General features: G+C 34.8%; 1 protein-coding gene across 4 annotated transcripts in view; it reads right to left on the reverse strand.

The window, feature by feature from the left end:
• TTC7B (tetratricopeptide repeat domain 7B) overlaps positions 1-26,529 on the reverse strand; it is a 121,614-nt gene that overhangs the window by 37,506 nt on the left and 57,579 nt on the right. For all 4 annotated transcript variants that reach the window (XM_086893019.1, XM_086893017.1, XM_086893020.1 and 1 more), the window contains 8 exons: positions 26,258-26,341; positions 24,955-25,059; positions 23,555-23,672; positions 23,306-23,363; positions 20,548-20,620; positions 19,115-19,275; positions 6,251-6,367; positions 2,051-2,148 (listed from right to left, as the gene is read on the reverse strand). In XM_086893019.1, coding sequence (XP_086749145.1) covers positions 2,051-2,148; positions 6,251-6,367; positions 19,115-19,275; positions 20,548-20,620; positions 23,306-23,363; positions 23,555-23,672; positions 24,955-25,059; positions 26,258-26,341 — 814 coding nt within the window. The remainder of the gene's footprint in view (positions 1-2,050; positions 2,149-6,250; positions 6,368-19,114; positions 19,276-20,547; positions 20,621-23,305; positions 23,364-23,554; positions 23,673-24,954; positions 25,060-26,257; positions 26,342-26,529) is intronic.

The raw sequence follows: 26,529 nt of genomic DNA on the forward strand, positions 1-26,529 counted from the left end.
CTTACCGTTATTTTTTAATTCCTGCAAAAGGTTTATATAATACTCTGATGAAGAATTCTGGACAAATACTGGATGTGGAGCTTTTTCATATATATAATTACATAGATTCAGTAGTTAAGAAAGTTCTAGTCCTTGCCATAAATTGAGTACTAATATTGCAACAAGGTTTCTTCTGCTAAAATTAACAATTAACAATTAAAAAAGAATCCCACCAACAAAACAAAAAATCAACTCCTACTCCCAATTAAAAAAAAAGAAAACATAAGGGACATCTACCCACTGATCCTCCACAATTATCTTTTATAAGATAAATAATCAAAAAACAGATCCCATATTTTTAATTTTACATCTTGCTTGCCTTGACAATAGAGTTAACTCCTAACAATATAGCTAAGATTCAGAAAAAAATACAATTCGGACCTGCTAGAAAAATTGCAGTGTATGCAGAGATTCTATTTGGATCAGGATACTGGCTGCAAGATTTGAATTTGGGGCAAGCTGCTTGAAAAGCTCACTGTTTTGAATGAGGGTTCATATTTACTTTAAAAGCATTGAGGAATATGCAGTCTTTAAAGTGCACCAATTCACTGTGTTCTCAAGTGTGGCAGATATAAAATAGGACACCCTGAAGGTACAACTTAAGAGCTGTATGCCCCCACTGGAAAAGAAACAAACAAAATACCACAACTAACCACAAAAAACCTTTCACAACAACCATCCCCAACAAGTACTTTTTGAAGGCATAATAGCTATGTCTCCATATATATACATATACATATCTGTGTATAAAACCTATAAAATGTAGTTATATTCTTAAAAATGAAACAATCAGCTAGACTTGATCATCATAGCATGATATAATGGTATCTTATCCCTTTTAATTATACAAATACAAGGAGAGAAGATTCCATGTTAATTACTCCATATCATATTGCTATTCCTTGAAATCAGGTGACCTGACCTTCGCTATCAAAATTGCTTGCACTATTGCAAGAACAGAACACTACTTTAAATTCAAAATTGAGAGAACATTCAATCCAATTTTAACTTCTAGAAGTTAAATAGCTAAATTGGATTTTTTTCTACTGCAGTATTCTGATATTAGACATACAATACAAATTTAAATGTGTCTTTATTTATGGGCCAAGTGCACTCAGATTAGTAGGCTGGCAAATTTTCCCATAAGCTGTTTGTGTCAAATAGTGATTGAGCAGAAATACACCCCTGAAAGGTCCCAGGAAAAGCATTCTGACATTTTAAAACTCAGAAAAAAGAAAACTCTCAGTATTTAGAACATAAGTAAGATATGGCAAAAGTTTTTGGAATTAGAAGCATCATGATAATTTCTTCTGCAATCTCTGCAGAATGCATGGCTCATGTGCTTTTTGATTGCATAACTTCTAAGGTATATTAGTTTGCATTGGGATAACTGAATATAATAATAGAAGCAAACTAAATATTGTCAGTATTTACTGATATGTAGCAATTTTTGCTTTTAAGTAGCATACCTGTGCACCACAATTTTTATATGTATATAAAAATATCACAGTATGTATGATTAACAACAAATAAATTTTGCTTATAATGTCCAAGTATGTCCACAGTAAGCTTAGCAACCCATGTAATTATATTTTAACATATATTTGAGATTTTAATTAATTAAAAACAATGTTTTCTATTTTTTGAGATTAAAAGTTGTCTGATTTTTTTTAATCTTTTAAACAAAAATGTGCAAATACTGAACAAATGAAAAAGCACAGGACTTTGGCAAGTAGGCTAGTTCAGCCTACTAATTTTTAACCCTTGCATAAGGAAATACTTTTAAACTCAGCAAGATCCATAGCACAGGTATTTTAATTTACAGAGAATGTGGTCAGCAAGTACTTCATAAATTAAAAATAAAAGTCTTATATCACACAATGTCTATTTCCACTTACATGACATGAATGAAAATATAACTTCATTTTGCAAAATCAAAAAAATAAGTAATGCAAAATCTATTGATGGCCAGATCATTTAAACTCTTTTATTGATCATATGCAGTTCTTACCTGTTTCAGGATCACTGAAATCTGGTAATGTAATTGTATTAAGCTGTCGTCTATCAGCAATAGCTCTGTCTAACAAGCTGCTCCCACGTCCAGAATCACTGTAATGAAGTACAGAAATTGTAAGCTATTAAAATACAAAATTATATACTGATATACAAATTGCATGCTGCCCTACTCCCACAAAGGTTCTTGCTATAAAAGTTACTGCTATGACCAAATTTAGTACCAAGCACCACTCACCACTCCCAGTGCATTAAGCCAGTTGCATTAAAACATAAATAAGCTGAGCAAAATTAAATCCTTATTTACTTCAACAATTCTGTTTTCATAATTAATACAACCAAAAAGGAAATAGTGTTTTTTAATTTAATTCATAACTAACACCTCTACAGAAAGAATCTATTGTACCTTGAGTATTTATATGATATGGAGTATAGGTTTCATAGAAAGCTGAGAATGGAGGTGTAAGTTTGAAAATCCTCGCTTTCTCCAAACTGAATAGAGGCACTAAAGCCAGGACATCTAATTTTAGGTAAAGATGTTATAAAGGGCTGTTTTGGTTTTGGTGTTTAATATATGCACATATACATATTAACTGTCTAATGTTGAACTTGATTCTAACAGCATGGCAGAAACATTTTGAACACTTCTAACATCTCAGGAGCCTAAGCAGTAGTAGTGATTTTTACTGATTGCACCTGTGGGCAAATGCACTTAACTTCTACTCTAGCAGTAAATCCATATCTGCCCCTCAGGCTTCTTGTTTATATGCTTGCTGAAAAACTAATTGCTCCTAGAATTACTATTAAAGATTCAGCAGGAGAACAGGGACTGAAGAACTGACTGTTTTTTCTCCTTAAGATGAGGCAAGCATTGAGACACATTGTCAGCAGAGTGTAAGGAAGCACATATGGGCATTCCTTCTTTAACATTCTATGATTAATACAGAAATTTCATTTTTAGGATTGTTAAGTCTAGTACTGTTCATTATCAATAAATATTTTCTTTAAAACTTCATTAAGAACCAAACCACCCCACAAACTTAAAAGTAATTAAGTTTTAAAGCAGTTGAACTGTTAGCCCAACTTAGCAGAGTGCAATCTTTTGTCTGATTCTCCCTGAAGAGAAAGAACTGTACAAAATTCTTAGTTTAAAGTAAAGCTTGAAAAACTTTAATCTAAACTGCAAACCTGGAATTCAGCACATCTCTCCATTTGCTTTAATTTTACAACTGCCCCCTTCTGACTTTGGATTGAATGAAGAGCAAGAAGTCTCCCAACAGTTCTTAATAGTTGCAGAAGTCAGTGAAACAACATTCCCTCTTTTTAGAGTGGTTATTAAAATGGTAGAATTAAAATTTTGCATTACCCTGACATTACTGCATTATGTCCTTATAAAATGACATCGTTATAGAAATCCACAGGAAATAGAAGGGAAGTTTCTGGGCCATACACTTTCAGTTATGTATATCACTTGGTGTACATTTTCTGTGGTAATTACTTCCTCAAGCCACGTGCAACCACATGCCAAATGTTGCTGACAAGTAGAGCCAGACCTACCCTCAATATCTTCTAAGCACAGAACTGGCACTGTGGTTTGTTCCTTTCCCAAATGCAAACCATGAAGGGGAAAAGAATTCAACTATTTTCTAATACATTTTAAGCAGTAGGCTAAAGGCAAACATTTAAACCTTCCAATTTCCAATTCCAAGCCTTGCATCACAAAATAGTTCTAAAATTCATATTAATCATCTCATGAGAAAAAGGTTTGTATATCAATTAAAGACAAAAGTTCTATATTGACTGAACAAAGATAATTCACAGTATTGCACTTGGCTCTTTTTAAGGTATATCTAGGTATTTGTAATTTATTTTTATTATTAAAAGAATATTGAGGACACTGAACCCATGTTCCCACAAAATCTGATTCATTGCAGAAGAAACATTTAATATAAATCACAGCTTATCAAAAAAGTAAATTCTTATCTCATTGGGAAAATGATACACCAAATTAGTTTTCAGTCTAACTCATAATAGAAAAAGATATTTCAAATAAGCATAAAAAATATTTAAATCTTTGAAAAACAACATTATAAAAAAGTTTAAAGTTATTAAAAGACCTTTCATTACTGGCTTAATTTTTTTTTTAAAAGGCTTCAGTTATTTCCAGTGGGAGACATAACTTTCAAATGGTGCTTTGCAACAAAATGAAGTCTGTGTTAAAACTGCAAAGGCTGAAAAATTAAAGTTTTCACAACAATCCTATGTCATCATTCTTCAGTGCAGCTGAGTGAATAGAATTTCCCAGTCACATTTCAGGTCTCAGCAATAACTCCTATCCCGGAATAAGAGTGGATCTGGATTACCATGACACAATATATAGGTAGTCAGTCCCTACACTTCACACAGACCAGCCAAAGAAAGACTACAACTCTGTATCCTTCCTTATTCACTGTTTGATGTAAATCTGAGTCTGTGATTTGGGAAACCTATCTCCATCCATCATGACACTTTTCCACAGTTTCTGTTCATTCAAGTCTGAATTTGATCTTAATGCACTACTGTTAACTTCAAGACTTAGATGTCAAGATAAAAAAATCAGTATGAAAAAAGAAAAAAATCAGATGGAAAGTAGTCCTCACTAATTTTTCTTAGAAGCTCTTGAAGGAGAATGGTGCCAAGAAGAGTTATCAACCACTGCTGTTTGAAGCTGACACAGCCAAGAGTAAGTTTTCACAGTCACTGCTGATGTCTGAAGGAGGCATTACTTAACGTGTGTTTAACATGGCAAAGTAGCTCTTAGCACAAGAACAACAACGCAGTAATGACAAGCTATGATTAGAGCCCTGATATGTGTAAAGGATATAACATCAGAGATGGAAGGTGAAAAGTTGTGTTGGAGTACATGCAAAGCCAGTCTGAAATTAAGCTTGCACAGAAACTGTAGCTCTTCTGCAAAGTGCAGCATTCTGATACTAAACTCTTAACCCTGCCTGCCCACACATACAAGCAGCTAACTAAAATGAAGCGCCACCCACTAGATTAGAAATTTTCTCCCTGGCCCCTACTCCTCATTCAGTGACTTTGAATTGAAAAGATTCAGCTCAAACCTTTCTGCTTGCTGACATACTTGCTTTCTGTAACCTGAGTGATGCTTCCTGCTCCACAATGCAGTGTCAGGGTCTCTCAATATGCTGTGACTGATTCAGGTGCCCTCCCAGGCTTTTCCTGCCACACCCTCCAAACTTTGCTACTCTGAATGCTCACTAGCTTCCTAAGCAGAGAAGCAGTTTTCCCACTTCTGCCATTAGGTCAACTCCTTAAATCTTCTTAAAGTGATGCATGTGTTTACACGACTGGAATCAAACTACAGCAAAAACTGAATGTCCATCATATTGCTACACAGGTATCTGATGCCACCTGGTACAAAGCTCTTCTGCTGTAGCATCTCTTCTCCAGAAGCTGTCAACCCTTCAAATAACCAGATATCAGGAAATTTTGCTTGTCTTCTTCTCCAGGTATTTGATGAATATGTTGAATAGTACCACCATGGATTTCTGCTAAGTAGCCTTCTCATTTGTTTTCACAGCCTATCTAAATATATATAGCAAAGGACCTTCACAAAAGAATTTTGGAAACCTAAACAGGACTATAACAACTTATATGTATGTATTTGTTAATGCCTTCGAAGAATCTAGATAGGTTCATGAGCAAGACCTCCCTTTAAAAAACAGCCATGCTGACTATGCAAGCACATCATTTCTATCATTGTGATCCCTTGATGCTTCTATGCTTCTAATGTCTTGTCTTCTTTCACATTATTTAGTGAAAGCCCTTGAAATTCCTACTACAGCAATCTCTCCACTAGCCAATATAAAAGACTAAAACCCTGATCAGGAAACAGAACAAGACCATACCAGTACAGTGAGAATTGGTTAACTCATTTGAGTTACCCAGTCTGTGTAACCACTCTTTATCATTGCAGAATTTAGTAGCTTTGGCATACCTTACCTCAGAGAACCCTGGATAGTTCTGCATTACCATCAACTGGTGTCTTTTAATGCCAGTCTCCAAATTCCCAGAGGATTAGTGTGTTTACATGAAATACCAGAACAAGCAAATGCAGGACTGCTGATCTCATATTGCCATGAAAAGCTACTGAGGAAGGTAGTGAGCAGCCCAGCACTCTACAGCATCTTACCTTGGATTAGTTAGATTGTAGCAGGATTTCCAAATCTGGAGCATGTGTTTACAGGTAAGGAGTGCTTCATCTGGGCCTCTGCACAGAGACTCTAACTTGACTTTTGTAAACAGTAATCTAGTGAAAAGGAAAAAGAAGTTAAAAGATATTCCAATTCAAGAAAAACATTTTTAAAGACAGCATCACACCAAACTGGAGAAAACATAACTTCAAATATAGTAGTAATTTAAGTTTAATGAAGTAATTGCAATAAATATCTAATGCAGTTAAAGTAACAGTGAACACAGTAACCTTTTACAAGATGCCTTTTTCAACTGGACAGAAGCAATAGTTGACAGGATTTTTTTTAATTTAAAAAAAAATAAATTACAATGTAGTTTATTGAAATTAGCACTACCACAGGATTCCACAGGATGTATCAAGCTGTAGATTCCCCACAAAGATTAACCTAGACAGCTTCCTAGTTGTTCAAAGAATATAAACACAATGTGATAACAAAGGAGCTAGTCCACTGGTAGGCATATTTATAGGAGTCACAGCACCCAGGAACAGATAATACACCAGAAAAATACTAATTTAAAAGCAATTTTTAGTAAAATCAAAGATTAAAGAGCACAAAGCAGGAGGAGAGAATGCATATAAAACTGTTAGCCTACTTTCTGTTTTAAAACCCAGGTGTACTTTGGCATTTTATTCCACTGCAACCTTAATCATACTAAGTGAAAAATTTATATGATTGCTCATATGGTTTGCGTGGGAAGACTGAGAAGGGTGTAGAGGAGGGGTAAGTGTGAAAGCTCAGAAGTTTCTTATCCCAAATACAAACCTGGAGGCTGCTAATAGTAGCTGAAAAGTGCAGAGAGTTTTCTCAAGAATAAGAAATTACATCAAGTTAGAGTAGTTAAATCTTCAGCACTGCGCTGAACATCCCCAGCAGAAACTACCCAGCATGTAATCTAAAAATGAATCACACAACCTTAAGTGTACAACGTGTGCTTTGTGGGACAGAGGAAGAAACAACAGGCAGTTCACTGTGTTAGTTTGAGAAAATGAGAACCTGCCAGGTACATAAGGTCATACAAAGTCTCACTTGATATCTTGTAAGAATGCAGAGCAAAGTAATCACTCTGTAATGTAGAGCAGTTATATTAGTTTAGCTTCTTATCAGTAAATTGGATTTGAGTATACAGGGATATTTTTTTATATATGGATAATTTAAAGTTTGGATAATTTGGCAGAGATGTCCTCTCTAGATGCTCATTTAACAGTGACTATATCACTGGAAGAAAAGCATGTCCAGGTCTGTCCATCATTTTACTGAAGAGAGAAGGAAATATGACAAATAACATCCTCCTTCCTTCACACTCCCCTCATCTAGTCTACCCTTAACACATGTACGTGCATGCCTCACCCAAACAGCAAGACCTAGGCATCAAAACCTGAAACCAAAATCACAGGAATCTATCTCATACAATCCCTTTCCTGCTTCTCTGTATGTAAGATAGTACAGTTTGAACAGCCTATATAGAAGTTCAATTTCTTAACATTTGTGATTATTAAGCATTTTACAAAAGTTATGGAACTTCATCAATTCAGGAGCACTGAATTTTCAAATCATTCTAGAGTCAGTAATCATAATATATACCTTATTCTGTACAGTTTACAGATAGACTGAATTACCATTAACAGTATTCAAGCATTTAAGAGTTTTAGGGATTTTTCAGCAGAGGGAAGGCACTGGGTCAGCAAAACACTATGATTCAGCAAGCATAATTTTAAAGGAAAAATGTAACAGAGGATAGAAAGGGAGGGGATTTGGCTATTAAGAAATTACCTAAAAACACATGTACAACATAATAGGAGTCTGTGCAACAAAAATGCTGGAACCTGGGCTACCAGTGTAGGATTCAACATCAAGACAGCAGAAGACAAATATACTCGTAACAATGAAAGCAACACAAAAGTTTGGTGATTTTGGATACATTTAGTATGTGTTGCAACGTTGTTTCTATTTCTTGTGCATTACGGCAGTCAACAAGACTGAGTGTTCACACATTTTCCAAAATACAAACAACAAAATATATGATGGAAAAACATTCACCATTCTAATAAACAAAGGCTAGGAAATTGTGTCAAATAAATAAAGTACACTGGTGTGCAATTATCCACACTAAAGCAAAAATAATCTTGTGAGTAGAAAAGGTGGCATTTATAAGGCCACACCGAGCAGCTTCCCTGGATCCAAGAAATATTTGGACTATACATCTTAAAAGAACTAAGACACCTCAGAAAACTGAAACGTGATATTAATAATAAAATGAAAACCTGCCAACTACACATACTGGATAAATGGTGGAAGGAAGGGTAGAGGAAGGAGGCACCAGAAAGGAGGAACACCATGTGACAAACAGGTCTCTCATATTACCTTAATTTTATCAAGTTCCCTTGAAACATGGCTGGAGGTATAAGCAGCTCAGGGACAAGTATTACCAGGAAGGTTTTAGAAACCAGGAGGTAGGTTATCTGAAAAAAGTACTTTCTGAAAGGTCAACTTCAAGCATCTGTGAAAACTGCTCTTCTGGAATACAGCCTGTATTACAGACACAGAGAATTTAAAACCTTACAAGAAATTTTGCTACACTACTAAAATGATGAAGAATAGATAAAAACTACCAAGTGATGGATGATGAAAATTAAGTAATATATTTTATGAACATCATCTATTATCTGTTTGTGTCTGTTTGACAGTCAAAAGTTTAAATTACTGGCACATGGTACCAGAGTAACCTTGACATGGTGGAACAGCACTCTATTAAGAATAGAAGCACTGAGGAAAAGACAATATTCAAAAAAGAAATGAAGAGTAGAACAATATGTGTCAGAGATGTGGAATAAATGCAACAGATAAGAACAGAAATCTGTTTGGGTCAAATCCTTCGGGGAAGGGAAGTAGGTAAAACAGGTTTTTTCAAAGACAGACTAATAGGGCATTTGTTCCAGCATCAGCATTTTCTATGGATACAGATCTTTAACATCACTAAAAATAAAGTGAATTGTATCATTTTAGGAGACTAATTACCCAGACACAAAATGAAGAACAACTCAAACTCTTAAATGGAAAGACTTAGTTATTCTTGGAACTAATAGCTGATAAATTTATGAAATAACTACTGAAGCAGCAAATTACTCCATTGCTTGAAGACTGTTCACACAAACTAATGAGGACATTATAAACCAGCTGTGCATAACCTAATCCATATATTACTGGATTTTTATTTAAATAAAGAATGAAAAATTTCAAATGGATTTATAACTAGGTCTTTGAATGTCAGTGACAACTTGATAGCAAAGACATCCAAGATGCAGCAGAAACCTGGTGTTTAGCACAAAGATGCTCAAACAAGTTGAATGGGTAAAATTCCACGTGTGACAAGACAGTCATTCATCAAAAACTGTGCAAGCAAGACATCAGAAATGTGCAGAGATCCTATCAAGAACAGCAGGGGACCAAGCAGGGGACAGAAGAGCAACAGAAAAAGCTGCATCTTATGTACATTAGTAAAAAGCTAAGCAAAATTACACCTGAGCAGTACACTAAAATTATAGTATTTTAAGGCTTTTTTTGTATCAAAGTAGGAAAAAAAAGAAAATGTGTTTACTGAACAGGGATGAAAATTAAGAATAGTCAGGAATGAACCCCCAACCTTCACCATAATCTTCACCTATGTTGTCTGAGATATGAAAACTATGATAAATGGAGAATAGGAACTTTCTAAGAATGACTGAAGTTAAAGTAACCAAAAATAATCCATTTCTCAGAATTATGGAAACAGGGACACATAGGATTGTCCTTTCTAAAGAAAACACTTGAAAGAAAAATATAACTTCTGGAATGACTGGGGAACAGCATCTATGTTGCTAATGATTTTATAAGGCGGGAAGGAACATTAGATATTGCTCAATATCTAATATCAACATCCTAGAGGAAACTTATAGTTCCACTAGACTTCTTCTGAAGGGTCCATATCCCCATATACTGATCAAAACTGATCAGAATGCTCTATTTTCAGTTAGTGTTAGAAGCAAATTTAATTATTATTCTCTTATTATACAAATAATTTACATTGTTCAGAGCTTGAAGAAGATAAGGAAGAGCTGTACATAACACTTAAAAGTATGTGCATTGAAAATAATAGTGTAAAGCACCAAAAGCTTTGCTGAGAAACCCAAGAGCCACCATAGGAAAATGAAATTTAAAAGGATGCATCAAATCTGCTTGCTTAGAATGCAGGATTAAGAATGCCGCTACTTTGGTTTATGTTTAACCTACTTGGAGTGAATTTACTAAGTTTTAAGAGAACCTTTTTAAATAATTTAAGAGTTTGCTAAGAGTAACTTCAGCTAACAGTATTTTTTACATGACAATCAATTATTAAAATGTTAGGAAATAATTAATATGCTGGGAGTCCCATAAATATGAGTACAAACAACAAACAAGCCACACAAAGTATCAAACAACTTCCCAATCTCTCAGAAAACCACATCAATTTCTGCAAAAGCTTAACTAGAATAATAAACTTTGATATATAATCAATTCTGATATATAGCCTGTTACTTATGAGAGCATAAAAGGAAGGTGATAAATACCAGTTCTGTGCAGTGTTATATAATATTTCATTTTTCACTTTTAAGTGCTTATTTTATATATCCCACAACTTCAAATCCCCAAATGCTAAAATAATTCAAAAGAAGTTGTTCTGGTTTTAAAACTAAGCACTAAAAAAGCAAAGAAAACCCCCAAAAAACCCAACCCCCACAAAAATTATCAAACCAACAACACCCCCAGCCCCCAAAAATACCCTCACCAAGACTAACCATATGACTTTTAAAATCTTAAACTAAATAGTTTAACAATAATTCTGCTCTAAAAAAAATCACAAAAAGGATGGTTCAGAATGTAATGTTAAAGATACTGAACTCTGAAAATAAACTCTTTTTAACAGACAATGTAGACTTCTTTTCAGATGATCTGAATTTAAGGGAAAAATAAATACCGTGATGTAGAGCTTACATTCACATGCATACTTCATACAGTATGATGTCATTTCTGTAACAAACTGTGATAAGTGTCATCTGCTTGTGCAAATTAAAGCAGATTAACTATGAGACCCCACAGAATAACTGAAGTGGGAAAGCAGTATACAGAATGCACAAAATGAAGGTGAAACAAACACTATTCAAAATTGATTATTTGCAAGAATCTAAAACTATTGACCTTTCTAGATCGAGTATTAGCAAGTCGCTCCTGAACTCAACAATTACATACATAGGAAAACTTCTGATGATTGACAGGAAACACAAGAAATGAGGAAGTAGGTGGCAAGCCAAACCTTGGCACGGTCAGTTTTCTTTATGTCAGTATGTGCTGTGAGCAAGTACCCTTCTAAAAATCTTCTAATTATTCATAAATACATAGTTTAGAAGGAAAAGGCTGAAATCAGAAGAAAATCCTGAAGTTCCCGGTGTTTATCTCATTCACAATCCAGATTTTGACAATAGTTTACAATGTGCAAGTTGGTAGAATCTTTTAGAAGAAGGTAGGGCTGACTGCCTTAAAATCCTTCAATTGAGAATTTTAGTTGAATCCAACAGGACTCTGTCATGTAATATACCCCCCTAATGAAAAGATCCTTTAAAACACAGTAGAAATTTTGTCTAGAAACTGTTCAGTGGCACAGCTTCATAGCTGTCAGGCCAAATTTCTTTTTAAAAATGAAATATATAGCTATTGGAACAAATACAGCCTTTGCAATCTATATGTGGAAACACATCATAAAAATAACTAACCAAGAGGCAAATAAGAATGCCAGCAAACAGGTAGTTGAATCAAAGTCCCCAGTGAAGCAATTATGCTCAAATTAACACAACCCTTTCCAAGAGATGTGATACAGGTGTTTCTCTGTATAATGATGTAATAAATGTTATTGAAATATTTTGTGTAGTTCTGGCTCACATGTGATGAAAAACTGGCTACAGTGGAAGGAATGACTGAAAGGCTGGAGAAAATGCCCTTACTGCCAGCAAGTACCATGACACTCTTATCAGAAAGGACGTTGGGAGGTGGTCTTACTACAGAAGCTATCATCAAGAGACTGAAGTCACCAGGATTGCAGAGGGCTTAACAAATTATGATATAGAAACCAACAGTTGGAAAGAAACCAGTAAGGGATCAAATCAAATTAAAAGCAAAAATGTTGTCTTAATGAAGAGTGCAGCTCCAACAGTGGAACAAGCTAACACATGCCACCATGGTTTCTCCAGGTTTTGATGTGTTCTTATCAAGATTGGAAGTTCTCTGGAAGGTATGCTTTAGCTAAACCAATATTAACATAAAAAGTAAAGTAAATGTAGAAACTTCTAATATATAGACAGTCAGGGGGGTTAAGATTTGATCCTCCTGGCTTCAAACTATTAATTCAAGCATCCAGTTTTGACAGCTGTCCCTTTAACACTTGCTGTAGAAAGTTTACAACTAGCTTCACATCACTCAACTCCCAAATACCTGTCTTGTCACCAAAGCACAAAATGACACAACTGTAAAAATTTAACCTACTGTGAGAATGACAACATGAAACCAGACAGAATATGAAAGACATATAGTTTTATAAAGGATTTAGTTATACATACAGTCATCTTAGATGCAACCCTGGTAAAGTACAGAAAGAAACTTATAGAGGTGTCTGCTGCAATTGCAAAGTGAACTGCTGCATAGTCAGTCTCTCCATTTTGAGCATTCAAGGAGAGTTCTATTATCAGGAAAGACATAAAGAGTCCATTATAAAACATGAAAAATCATCATCTGTAAGTACCTTGAAATGAAATGCCCAGCACTGGCAACGGGAGGTCAAGCAAACAAACTTAATTTTTGTAAAAACTCCAGAAAAGCATTCAACTTAATAAAAAATAACATCCTAAACTGTTTCTCTCTCACCAAACCTCTAACATCAGCCACACAGATCCCAGGTACTGGGAAGCCCATATACACACAGAAATATGGATGAAGTAATGAAGCTGTTCAGATTGCTATTTGAAGCATGACTCTAAAAAAGCAAAAGAAGCAACAAAACCAGCCCTCAAGCCCCAAAATAACACAATTTTGTGAATATCATGGATCAGTATATTTGGTATCCATTGGATGGCCTTCCTTGCACCCTATTATTCTCCATATATTTGTTTCTGAAGCAGTCAGACCTGTAATTTTTGGTGCAGTGTATGTATACTGTATTCCATATTATGAACTCAGTGTCCTTAAGAAAATGTAGATCTCTAAACTGTAATGAAGATAGTTTCTGACTAAAGCCAGAACAAATTAGTTATACTTGAAAACTTTTTGTTTGCCTGCCTTGAATTCCCTGCAGCAGCCAGCTCATGACCCAAACTGGGACTCTTTCAATCAAGTTTCAAAGAATCTACAGCCTAGCAAACACAATTCAGGGATAAGACCCTGAGGCCAATGACCAATTTGTTATATAAAGTAATATCTACCTATCAACAATGTCTTTTTTAATGGACCATTCAGTAAAAGCATGTAACTACAACCAAAGGGGACGAGGGGTGGGGGAGTGAGGTAGAAGAGCCCAAGACAAAGAAGAAAAAACACAGGCAAATGGTACTGTGTTTCATGACTTACAGAAAAATCATTCCTGAGAACTAATTCATTTAACTCCCAATATAAACAGGATCCAAATGGAATGGATTTGAAAATTCATGTTGTCAAATACTGACAAGAATGCATACACAAACCTGAAAGACATTATTTTGGCAAGCATAGCACACCACTACTTCTTGTCCAATCCTATATTATCATCCTTTCCTCAAATAATTTCCAGTGTTCTATTTATCAAGATAAAACCCCACAAAAGCTCAAGTTTTATCAGCACCACACACTGCAGTGCAACTACAACTGACCTTGGGAAAGCAGAATAGGGTAGTCTGTTTCCTTCAGTTGATAAATATCTTCCTGCCCCAAAAAACATCAGTGTATATGTATCATCCTACACTGCCTGTACCAACCAGTCCTTTTTTTATGCCCACCTGGACATCTCCAAGAAGGAAACAAGTTTGTTACTTACTCAACTGAGAGGAATGTTGAAAGGCCCTGTGATTCTGGGAAATCTAATGTAGCTCAAAAGAGCCCTTGAGGGTCAGGAAAGAAAAAATTTAATAGTTTTCAGAGGAATGACATATTGGCCTGATGCTTCTGTGAAATATTCTTGGAAGAAAAAAAATTTCCATCACACTTCAAGAAATGTAAATGTTTAAACTGTGAACTAAGTCTTCAGTTGTCTTCAAACCTGTTACCATATGCCTTTCCTTTTTGAGTGTACTTAACATTAAAATAACATGGTTGCACTCCTCAAATAACCCATCTGCTGTTCCCTACTTCTGCTACTTTAAAAGCTTGTCAGCTGCTATCCATTGCAGTTCCAATTTTCAGCATAAAATTAGCAATTTACTATTTATTTTGCCTAATTACACTAATTGTAGGCATTATATTCATCTTGAAGTGCCCCAGCATTTGAAATAAGGGAACCCCGAGCAGTTAAAATTAAGAAAACAATATCCCAAGTACTTTGCTAAGAAACCTGACTCTGTCTCTCTTGACTGAGAACCTACTTTTGACTAATCATGAATTAAAAACAGACAGAAGTGTTGCTTCAAGATTTCACATCGTTCAATACACTACTAAAATACAAATTCCTTGTAACAAGCAGATAAAAAAAAAGAGGGAATATTGTAAATATTGTAAATAAGGCTGCTCAGGTAATTGTTCATGTATGATACATATTGTGTGAGAAATGCGAGCCCAACATGAACCAGTGCAGTGCAACCACTGTTATCTTGCATCACCTTGAACACACCCTCAGACTGCAATGCACACCTCTGGGACTGCTTACACATTCAGAATTGAAATCACTGGATTAATAAAAATAAAACTCAAGGAAAATCCAAGCTACTTAGACCTGAAGCCCCACTCATGGCTAAGTACTTTAGCAATTTAGGATGTATTGTGGCTCCATCGTGCCTAGTCTCTTTGCATTCAGGTCAGCACATCTCTGCTTCTATTACAGGAGGAGAAAGGGATCATCTCACTCAGCTTCCCACATAGTTTGATGGTTAGGACTCTGAGCTGCATCATTTGTGGGTTAAAGTCCGGTCAAGCTGGAGAAAAAGTGAACTTCACAAACACAGTAACACCTGATTTGGATTACCTATTCAGGTTTATTAGTGTTGGCACCTTATTCCCACCCATTTCAGTATTGATACTGAGTACAATATTCATGATCTTTTCAGTATCTTAATCTGTTCAGTAGCCTTTTGTCTAGAGATCTTTTTGTCCCCAGATTAAAGCATGTTCAGATTGCAGAAGGCTTCAAAGATTGATTCTATTCACAAAGCTGATTTCTTTATAAGGAAGCTAGCAATTAAAGCCTACAAAAAGTTTGAAAAAAATAGTGCTATAAATATTCAGCAAATATGGTTGACAAATGTGTATGTGTGTATATATAAAATTTCATTATTTTCAAAATATTTCATGTATTTCAAAATTTTTCTGTGAAAAAATATTATTACATATCTATTTCAATTTTACAGGTTTCTTAGATTTTTGCCAATAGTTTTCCCAATACCTATTCAGATCTCAGAACAAACTGCATGTTTGTTCATCTCTAGAAAAACCTGTACCTTGCTGCTAACAGTCCAGGGTGTTTGCTCATTGCCTCCACTCCTTTAGACAATGATGGGACAGAATTATTTAGCTCCGAGGAATTTCTTTCTACTAAGATGCCCAGGGCAAAATCATGATCTGATTGGCCAGCTCTCTAGATTTATAGTGCAGGAAGGTTATTATTAATTGCAGATCCAAAGATATGCTTGCTGTGCACTTTAAATATCAAACATGAACTCCAGGAATGCACCAGGTTTTCAAATGTCAAAAACTGACAGACAACATATTTACTAATTGATTACAACAAAAGAGTGCTGGAAAGCAGCTGCTTCTCTGCATGATTCATGATGTATCCTATAAGTTCCTTGCAACCTCTGTCATTTTAAGAAGGTGCAGTATTAAACGTGTGAAAATATGGATTCTTTTTAAAGAAATGCAAAACAAAAAGAACCATACAGCTGTGAAGAGAACAAGAACAGTACTACTCAGTGCAGCAGTGCAATTACAGCACATAGAGGTATGCAGATAGGAATAATGCACAAGAAATGAAAGAAATAAGGAATAATATATCACAAGCACTGTGCTTTAATATTCCAGGTATAGAGATCTATTATGCCACAGAGCCATCACAGCATTGATTGGCATAAAGCTGGAGTAAAGGATCCTGTCAGAAATACAGAGAATACCAAGAGAACTCCTGTAGTATTTAGCTCACTGGAATGCAGACATAGCTGAAAGATAAAGCATAAAGATACCCGAAGTGTTTACAAAACCCAATAAAGCACCACAGGTAAATAATGAAATGTTTCAGTGTATCTAAAAATAAGCAAGCTGTAGAGGAACACAAGAGGATCTCTTTCCAATCTACTAGGAAATATCATGAGATTATATTGTTTATAGAAGTTGCCAAAAGAACATGGACTCAGCAATACACTAAACAGCTGTGTTTTGTATTTTATATATACACACATACACATTTGTCAACCATTTCAAGAACACCACATATAGTTTTCAAAAGCTGATAAATCCTTGCAAAAATAACCCAGTTACATGATAGAATCAATCCAAATTTTTATTATTGACCAGATGTGCCTGTCTGACTGTCAGTATCAATTGCAGAGAGCAGACAAGAAATCTCAATCATATTTTCAACTTCTCTGGCAACTTGACAGCACTAAATACAAGACTCTGAGAGACTTTCTAGAGATACGTTTAACTGTTTCACCTTGGATCCTTCAGCATCTGATAGTGATTCCTACTGCCAAGACATTCCTCAGAAATTCCCTGTACCAGTACACTGTAATGCAGTACACTGTAACACCACTGAATCTGTATTATACAATAGGACCAATTTAGAACCACTATTATGACCTGTATGATTAATATATATATATACATACATTAATACAAAGATCAGTCTCAGACAGCATGTTTAACCAGAGTTGCAGTATAAACTACTATGGAAAAGCCATGAACCACGTTTGAAAAACCCATAAATACCTTCTGAATGCTCACAAGAGTATTTTTAAACATTTTACTGAATAAACCCTTGTTCTCTCATTACAACAGAGATGAATATAATTGGGAGTTCACTCATAACAATATGGAGTTCTGAAATCACAGTTTCAGAAAAACTTCTGGACTATTACTACTCTGAGACACATAGCAGTTGCAGATGCCACTAAGTGGCAGAAGATGAAATGAGAACAGACAAAAGATGACAGTCAAAGTGCTTTGAACATATTTGTCTTAATAATGGAGTATAAAATTAGGAAGCTGATACTTCAATTGCCCCTCAAACCTTGACTTCCTGCTTTCCTTAGGACTGAGGGGCTTGTCAGTAACAGATGAGAAAGAGAAACTGCAACATAGTTCTGAAATTGTGAAACACGTATAGAAGCCCCTGATAAGAACCGAGACAAGTCATAGGTGTGTAGATAAACTAAGAAGTGAAATACAGCAAAAGACAACAAAAGCCTTTGCACAGAACTGGCTGCAAGCCACAGAAGTTCTGACAAAAGGTGATATCAACAGAGGTTCTGGTCAGATTTGTGAGGAAAAAGGCAACAGTATCTTATAGAGACAGTCAAATGGAGACATGAAATGTCAAGGAACAGGAAGGAAAACCACTATAGCTTCTATTTTCAAATGAACAATACTTAAAGAAATCATGTTTTTCTGGTGGGCTGATATAATAAAAATTTATTATATAGGCTGGTATATATTATGGTATATATCATATATTATGATATATAATGTAAGAATAAGGTAATTTAAAAAATTGTCCAAATAAGCATGTAGGGTATGTGTAATATTATGGATTACAGTCTTAGTGACAACTGGTAAAGCATCAAAGTGGAAGACTGGAAATTAATGGAAGCTATCCCTGAGAGATTTTCCTATAAAGAATTTTATTATATTTTCATAAGAAAATTAATTTTAAAGAAACCAACCAACCAATCAAAACAAAAACAAAACAAAAACCCCACAAACACCAAAAAAAACAACAGCAACAACAAACCCCACACAAAACTACAAAATTCAAATGTATGTTAAGATGTACTTAACATGAAAAATAAACAGAAAGAATGACTTCTTTCTTAAACAAGAGAACATTTAGCAAACATGCTTCTCCCTGTTCATTTATTTAGTTGTCCATCAGCCAACTCCAGATGACTGTTATTATCCATTATCTAAGCAAATGAGATTCTCTATTTTATGATGTATTTTACAAAATAGATTCATACAATATCCATGGAGTTATCCATAGGATGGGATAAATCTATCCTAGCTAACAGTAAAGTCCTGTTTATCCTTCTTGCAATACTGCATAAAATAGAAGATACAAACATACTACAAAGCATGCAACAGAGACAATTTATCTACATAGACGGTGTAGAAAAAAACAAAGTAAGATCAACTACCCAGTTCTAATCTCCCTTCCAAATCAAATCCTTTATCACTGTTTAACAAGACTATAATAAGGCAGACTACAAAAATGGGCAGGAAAGAAGACTGCTGGAAAAAAAAAAATAGATCCATCTTCAAATCCATCCCCTCTTGAAATGAATGTGATGAAAATCCAGGAAAAATAAATACGAGAGAAAGTGTAGAAAGGAAAGATGATATTCACTCACATAAAATTTTCTGGATATTCACTCAAGGCCATATCAATGATATTCAAAGCATCATGATAGTGTTTCTGGGCTGATAGCAAGAGTGCAAGGAGATGAAGAGAGTTGGCATCATCTCCTTGTAGTTGCAGAGCCTGACGAACATAACCCAAAGCTTCTGGTATCTGATTTAAAAAAATAAAAAAAGGCAGAAAAATAAAGCACCACTATTAAAAGTATTGCCTTTTACTTGATTGTCATCCATAAAACTTTCAAAATGCTCACCCGAGTAACATGCAGAATTCCATACACTCCTGTAAGACACTACTCAGAAGTTTAAAATGGACCTGATGCTCTACAGTGAACATTAAAAATTAAATAACATATTAACCTGGAAAGTAAGATACATGTTTCTATAAAACAGTTACCTTCAGTCCCTTAAAATATTCTCTTTCAAATCCTGGCTGTGCTGCTATATGATTTTGAAAATATTTTCATTGTAATGCTTAGCTGAAATGTACAGTTAGGCAGCAACAGTAACTTTTCTTCATGTAGAATTTCATTATCTCCTTAGCTGCCTGAGCTTCTTTTTAAAGTAAACACAGTAAGTGTTAAAACCAAGAAATTTAATTAAGCAACACAAGAATTTTGGAATTCAGACTGTATAGAGTCATAGCCTGCTCCTCAAAAATATTTAGTGCTACTAAAGTGACAGTCCATTCCACTCTAACATGACATAGTCCAAGTTCTGTGCTACTCATTAGCAATGAAAAGTAGTCACTATAGAATGTAAGTAACTGTGCTCAGGGCTACTTTCTGAAATAAACATGACATCAGAAGAGGCTTACCATGATATACAGAAAGCAGTTCCATATTATCCAAATTCATTATATGTATGGTAGAAAGCCTTAAATGTAACAGCTGTACAACCTGGACTAAGCTCTGATCTCTTTTATGGCATTAAAATACTTTCCACTTTTCTCAAACATGGTTTTGTAATGTTGTCCTCAATAACCAAGCTTCACACAGGAATTCAGGAAGGGCACAGATATTAGCAGGTACTCAAGGTGTAAGCAGTGGCAAGATCGTTAAAGACTAGATTCAAGAGTTCCACTCTCCAGGATCTGAGCAGAGATCAGACCTACATAATAGGTAAAAACACTGTAAAAACTGACTTTTGCTTTCTCTGTCTAGCAACATAAAGGCTGAAGTGGAATCATTTCTGTCTTATTTCTGATCCTATAACTGGAAATATTGTCAGAAGTCTGGAGAATTGCATAAGACTGAAGGTGTTTGAAGAGACTATTTCAGGATTTTTTCCATGTATATATATATATAATATATATATATATAAAACCAGGTTTTAATTTAAGAAATCTTCATCTGTATTCATCAACAGATACAAATTCTAATCTTCATATGACAGCATGATGCTGCACTTTTAAAACATAACTAACCTGTCTGGATATGGCAAGCTGCAGTGCTAAGTAAAATGCTGCCAGATGATCCATTGGAGACAAACTGTGAGCCCTTAAAAAGAAACAAAACAAAAAAATGAATTTTCCCTCTGTTCAGAAAGGTTAGATATACCCATAAATGCATATATATTAATTTATTCATATTCAGATCTCTTCACTACATGTATACTCATATTTTGGGTCATTTCAGCTACTTTTCTTATAATTCTCAACAATCCTTGATTTAAAGGAAGCACCTTGAGACATGAAAAATCATTTTTAATAGAAAAATAATGATGCAATTTCTTAACTTAAATCTTAAAAAATATTTAATACAAAATATTTCTTAAAATAAATTATACTCTTAAACAAACACTAGATGTCATTACTTAAAATATTTATAAGAAAATTTCATTAAATGAAGTTTTCTCACAGAAAAGAAGCGGAAAAAATACAAACATGAATTCCCAAGAACACCATGCCTTTAAGGAGATGAAGTATATCAACTTTTTTTCACCTTAAAAAAAATTATGTTTGTTCTCTTCTATTTCATATTTTGGTCAAATGCACACTTTGAGTCTTAGTAATTTTCCTGTCCTATGGAAAGTGGTTCTAGTAATACACTCTCCTATTTCCCCCTGTAATACAATCTTTCTGCTGCAAGATAAGAGCTTTTTAGCAGGGGATGCTTGAGCATAAGGACAAAAAAACATATTATGGCTGTACCCCAAAATGATGTGTAGTAAGTACTGGGCAGGAAGCCTGGAACTATTTTTTTATTTACATTTGTTGCATTTTTTTAACAGAGTCACATTTAGAGCTATAATGTGCAATAATCATCTTTGGAATGTCTAGTGAGTCACTTCTGTTGGGAGGAATCATCAAAACTGACCTTTAAACCACTAAAACCACAGAGAACCTTCTGCTTCTGACCTGTGGATTTCTGTCTTAAGTCCAAACAGCTGTACAGGTCCATTAGCTTAGTAACTACCCCCAACATGCTTCAAGAAATTTTAAGATATTAGGGGACTGCTCCATATTTTGTTATTTTCACCTTTAAATTGGAAACTAGATGCACAGGTAAAGTCTATCAGGGACCACTCATTTTTTTAACTTAAATTCACAAATTAAGCAATATTAACAAGAACAAGAGATTTTTACTTAGCACTTCTTCAGTCACCCAAGCTTCAGATAGTGAAAGAATAAAGCTGTTACTATCTATCTACCATTTGGTAAGTTCTGTGAAACTTCAGTTCACACCAACCACAGGAAAAGCACTGAAAGTCATCCAAAATTAAAAAAAAAAAAATTAGTGAAACAAACACCCCCTCAGTACTGCATGAGGAGAGCAACAAGCACCTTCTTGAATGGCCACCATCACAAATTGGTAAGCCTTGAAATCTGGCTCAGGTGCAAAATGTAATTGTATTTCTCCAGGACCTCTATTTCTTCAGGAATTGGCCCTCTAGTCAGGTGATCTTAAAAATCCACAAAAAAAAAATATTAAAAAAAAAAGGCAGATCAAAATACTGAGTCCAGTACAGGCTGCTTGCTTTATAAACTGGAAGAAGACAGAAAATCCAACTTCCATCTCCTGGAAAACTTATATTATTCAGATGTGGTAAGAGAAAGTAGGCACGACTGGTGTGCTGGGTGAAAGACAACATAACTCCCTACCAAGCAACAATATTTGAACAGAGACTGAGAAAGAGTAATTTCACAGTGATAAGAAAATTAATATTGACATGACCTGGCAATGCACTTTTACTGGCCAGAAGTAGGAAAAAAACTAATTAAAACCACTAGGGAAGAGAAGAGCAAAGGGATGTTAAAACATATTTACATACAGAGGAATTACTAAGACAAGACAGAAAAAAGAAGGACCAACACATACCAGCCTCGCTCTAGAGTTAGCCGCAAAACACTTTTTCAACCCTATACCCTCAGATACAAAATCACCACCAAAAAAGGCAGAAACTCATTTTCATATTAAAGCACAAAACTGTTTCCCTACATCTAAGCTTATCTCAGCAAAGAAGGGTTTTCAAGGGTATATAAACATAAAATACACACTTTAGAAGCTGCAGCACTTTTGCCAGTTTTGTCATAAAGATTTGTTTCTTCTATAATTAGGGCAGAAATGTTCTCATTCACCTGTTTATTGTCATTTCGTTTGCAGAGTCCATGAGAATGAACTACTGTCATCTCCAATGGCACTGCTTCCAGGTAATGCACTTGGAAGATGACATTTGCACTGTCATTGCCTACACTGTTATATTTCCAGATAGAATTTTCATTTTCCCCTTGCTGACTATTTCAAAACTTGCACTTCACCCCTCAGCCCCAGCAGCATGGCCTCAATTATTGCTCTGTTTCTACAGAAATAATTGCAAAGGCCTCCGATACAATCTGATCAGTGGCCAGCTCTTAGAATCACTATCTCATTGAACCACGACTTGAAACCTTACATTGTGTGGTTTTTTTCCACCTAGATCAGAATATTTGAGCAAATTTTTTATACTAGAGAGCAACACAAATATCTTTAAATAAAAGGAAATCCTTATAAATCAATTTGGATAATGTTGGCAGAAAATGATGGAAATAAATGCTAAAGAAATACATTCTGTTCTCATGATGGGAGACTCCCAGAGGTGAAGCTGTCATTACATTATCTTTTACAAGTCTCTCTTTTTAGCATACAACAAAAGCTTTGCACTACATATAGCAGGAGAAAATGGAAAGATCAACACCCACTCACCTCTGAAATGCAAGAAGAGCCTTTCTCTGCAAGACCTCTTGCACCCCTCGCAAAGATGCTAAAAAGGATATATTTAATCAGTGATGCAAACGATGATGAGATATCATTCCACACACTAACTGAAGAAGCTTTAATACATTGACTGATAAAACAGTTTCACACAGAAGCTTTAATGTCTACCATTCTGCCAGGTAGCCTTTTTTAGGCAGCATGGGAATTTCCAAATGTGAATGCTTATTCCTATCTTACCATCAGTGGCCTGCAGACTGTAAGTCAATCCCAGTGCTAAGTAGCCTTTTGCTTTGAACTCTGACGTTTTGTCCCCAAGATCAACAACTGCTTTGGCAAATCTTTCAGCTTCTTCCAACTGAAAATATTACAAAACATCCACATAAGTCAAAAACTAGCTACATCTTATATTATAATGATAAGAATGCTCAGAATGTGTATTATGCACACTGAACTTGTTAAAATTTCAGACATGATTGCTTTGAAGGACTATTTCATTTTCCATTAGACTTGCATTTCTTGCTAAATACTGAGTAAATATCACAGATTTTAAGCCTATTCCTATGATTGAGAGAAATCTGGCACAAAGCACACTTACTGTGCTTTTGCCTTTTTTGTTTTGGTTTGGTTTTTTTTTTTTAATAAAAAAGGTATTTCTGGTCCATATATGCCAACTACCATTTTTGCACTTTATAAATAGAGTTCTTGACCCATGAACCATCTATTTTGAAAAATCAATCACAAGAACTATGGCTCTAACCCTGTAAAAAAACCAGTATATCCATGCAGAACTCTGCCTCGAATACTGCATTGCTGAATGGATCCAAACTCACAAACCAAGAAACACGTAAAAAATCAAGGTTTAACTGCCATGCTAGCACACTATTTAATAATCTAGAAAGGAAAAAAAGCCCATCTGAATCCATTCCAGTGACTGTAAATGCTAAGTACAGTAAGCTACTCCATATGGACCCAATCCATAGAGAACAACTTACAGAACTAGGATATACCTTAATTAGGACTGTATTTTGTCAGCCTCAACAAGTCATGTTTGTGCTACTACACCACTTTCTCAATTTCTATATGTGACCTTTCTCTTCTCTTTTCTTTCTTTTTTAAATATACTCATTCTTCTAAAAATTACACAACTATCTTGAAAACAGCATGATGATCTTTGATCACTTTAATGATTTTTGTACAGATAGACCCATTTCAAGTTTATCTAAAATACCCAATTGTCCCTACTACAAATTCATAAACCACAGTTGCCTGCAAACATGGTATCACCAGAAGAGGCTCTTGATTATAAGAGATTTGGCTCATTATCTTCCAGAAAGTTATTTTCCTCTTGCGGAAAATAATATAATTATATCTTGCATTTTTGATCCAACGTTTCAATTACCATGTATTTTAAGCTATGTCTTAAACCAGTATCAGAATATGCTACTTTGATAAACATAACCACTGGCAAGTATTTCAAATTAGCCATTCAAACAGGGATGTACATGTGCATATACATATCCATGCTGTGTTTTTAGATATGCCCAAGTGCAGGTAGTCACTGTGCAAAAGTCTTTGCTACATCTCTAAATCAAGATTTTAGTACAGTTCTTGCTGAAAAGACAGAGGGCAAAGCTTACCCAGTGCAGAGATCCCATGCAGAGCTTTGCAGCAAGGAGTGGAATAGTTGCATCATCTGGTTTCAAACGTATACATTCCTTCAAGACTTTAACAGCTCGAGCAGACTGTTTAAAACATTTTCCATTAAAATTACTAAAAACATAAATATGTTTCACAGATAGAAATTCCTACAAATTTACTACATTTTTCCTTTGTGAAGGAGACATTACTACACATTTTGTTGGCATTACTACACAATTGGTCAAAGCTCCTCAAGCCAGTGAAAAGACAAGACTTGGGGCGCTGCTATTGTTATTTAACTCCTACCAACTTTCATTAAGCATCGCCAGAGAAATGTCTGCTAAGAATGTAATTCCACTGGTACACAATTCACAACAGAGATTGGAGATGCATTCAAAATTTTGCTAGGCCTGTAAACTCACAGCATTTGAGCCAGGCAAATGAAAGAGAAGGAATGGGACAGAGTTTTCTAAACAAGCAGTGTTTTAGTGTTCTTTGGGAGTTAAAACAGCACACAGGAATAGGTCTGATATAAGAGAATGGCACTGCTCCTCTTTAACTTACTTGCCTCCATCCAAACAGAGTTTGGAAGATAACTCAAAGTAAATAGAGTTGGAAAAAGAACCAAGTCTCTTTAGAACCCATGTGCTTCTAAAATATCTTCTAAGGAAAATACATTCCTTTGCCCCATTCTTAAAATAAGCGAAATATCCCCACTGGGAATGATATTTTAGAAAATTAGTTGTTTACATTACATAATGAATGTATTTTCTGTAACATGATGACAAAAAGCAAAAAGAACTGAAAACAGAATTTCATCTCAAAGTTAAGTTCCTTGTTTCTATAATTTTATTTAAAAATCCATTAGTTGCACAGAATACAGTCTCAAAGGCAGCAATGTTAAAGAAGATAAAGTCAGAAATTTCCAAAGGGAAAAAAAAAGGAAGAGCATCACGAATCAGCATTAATTTGTACCTAAGTATAAAATAAATTAAGTCATCAAAAGCACACTTAAACAAGTTTTACAGGATAATAGAATCTAGTATAAATCACTGGTTGTATTCAATCAGCTTATTTTAAGATTATTGGCAAGACAGTTGTTATCATCACCTAAGTTAGAAACTATTCCAATAACAACATTCATTGTACAGCACTTGGAATAAATTCAGACCTATGGCATACTTAGTTGATTCAAGGATTAGAATTATTTTCAAAAACACTACAGACAAAAATTATTTAAGTGCTAAATATTGTTATCAAATGCCATCAATACAAGAATTATTTGAAAAGAATCAGACTTACTTTCCCTGCTGCCATCAAGGACAATGCAAACTGATACCAGAGATGGAACTCTTCAAATGCAAACTTCATGGCTCTTTCTAAACACTAAATATGGGGGGAAAATTGTTATTTAAGGTGGTATTATTCAATTACTGAGAATATATACTAGTATTAAGATTTTTCTATAGACTCTTATCTAACATACATGTAATAAAAAAATTAAATTATTCAAATACATGAAAATAGCTGCCAGATTTTATATGGAAAAGAATGTAGAAGAACACAGATTTCCC

The sequence above is a fragment of the Cyanistes caeruleus genome, chromosome 6 (genome assembly GCF_971803275.1).
Source record: "Cyanistes caeruleus chromosome 6, bCyaCae1.hap1.1, whole genome shotgun sequence".
Classification (NCBI taxonomy): Eukaryota; Metazoa; Chordata; class Aves; order Passeriformes; family Paridae; genus Cyanistes; species Cyanistes caeruleus.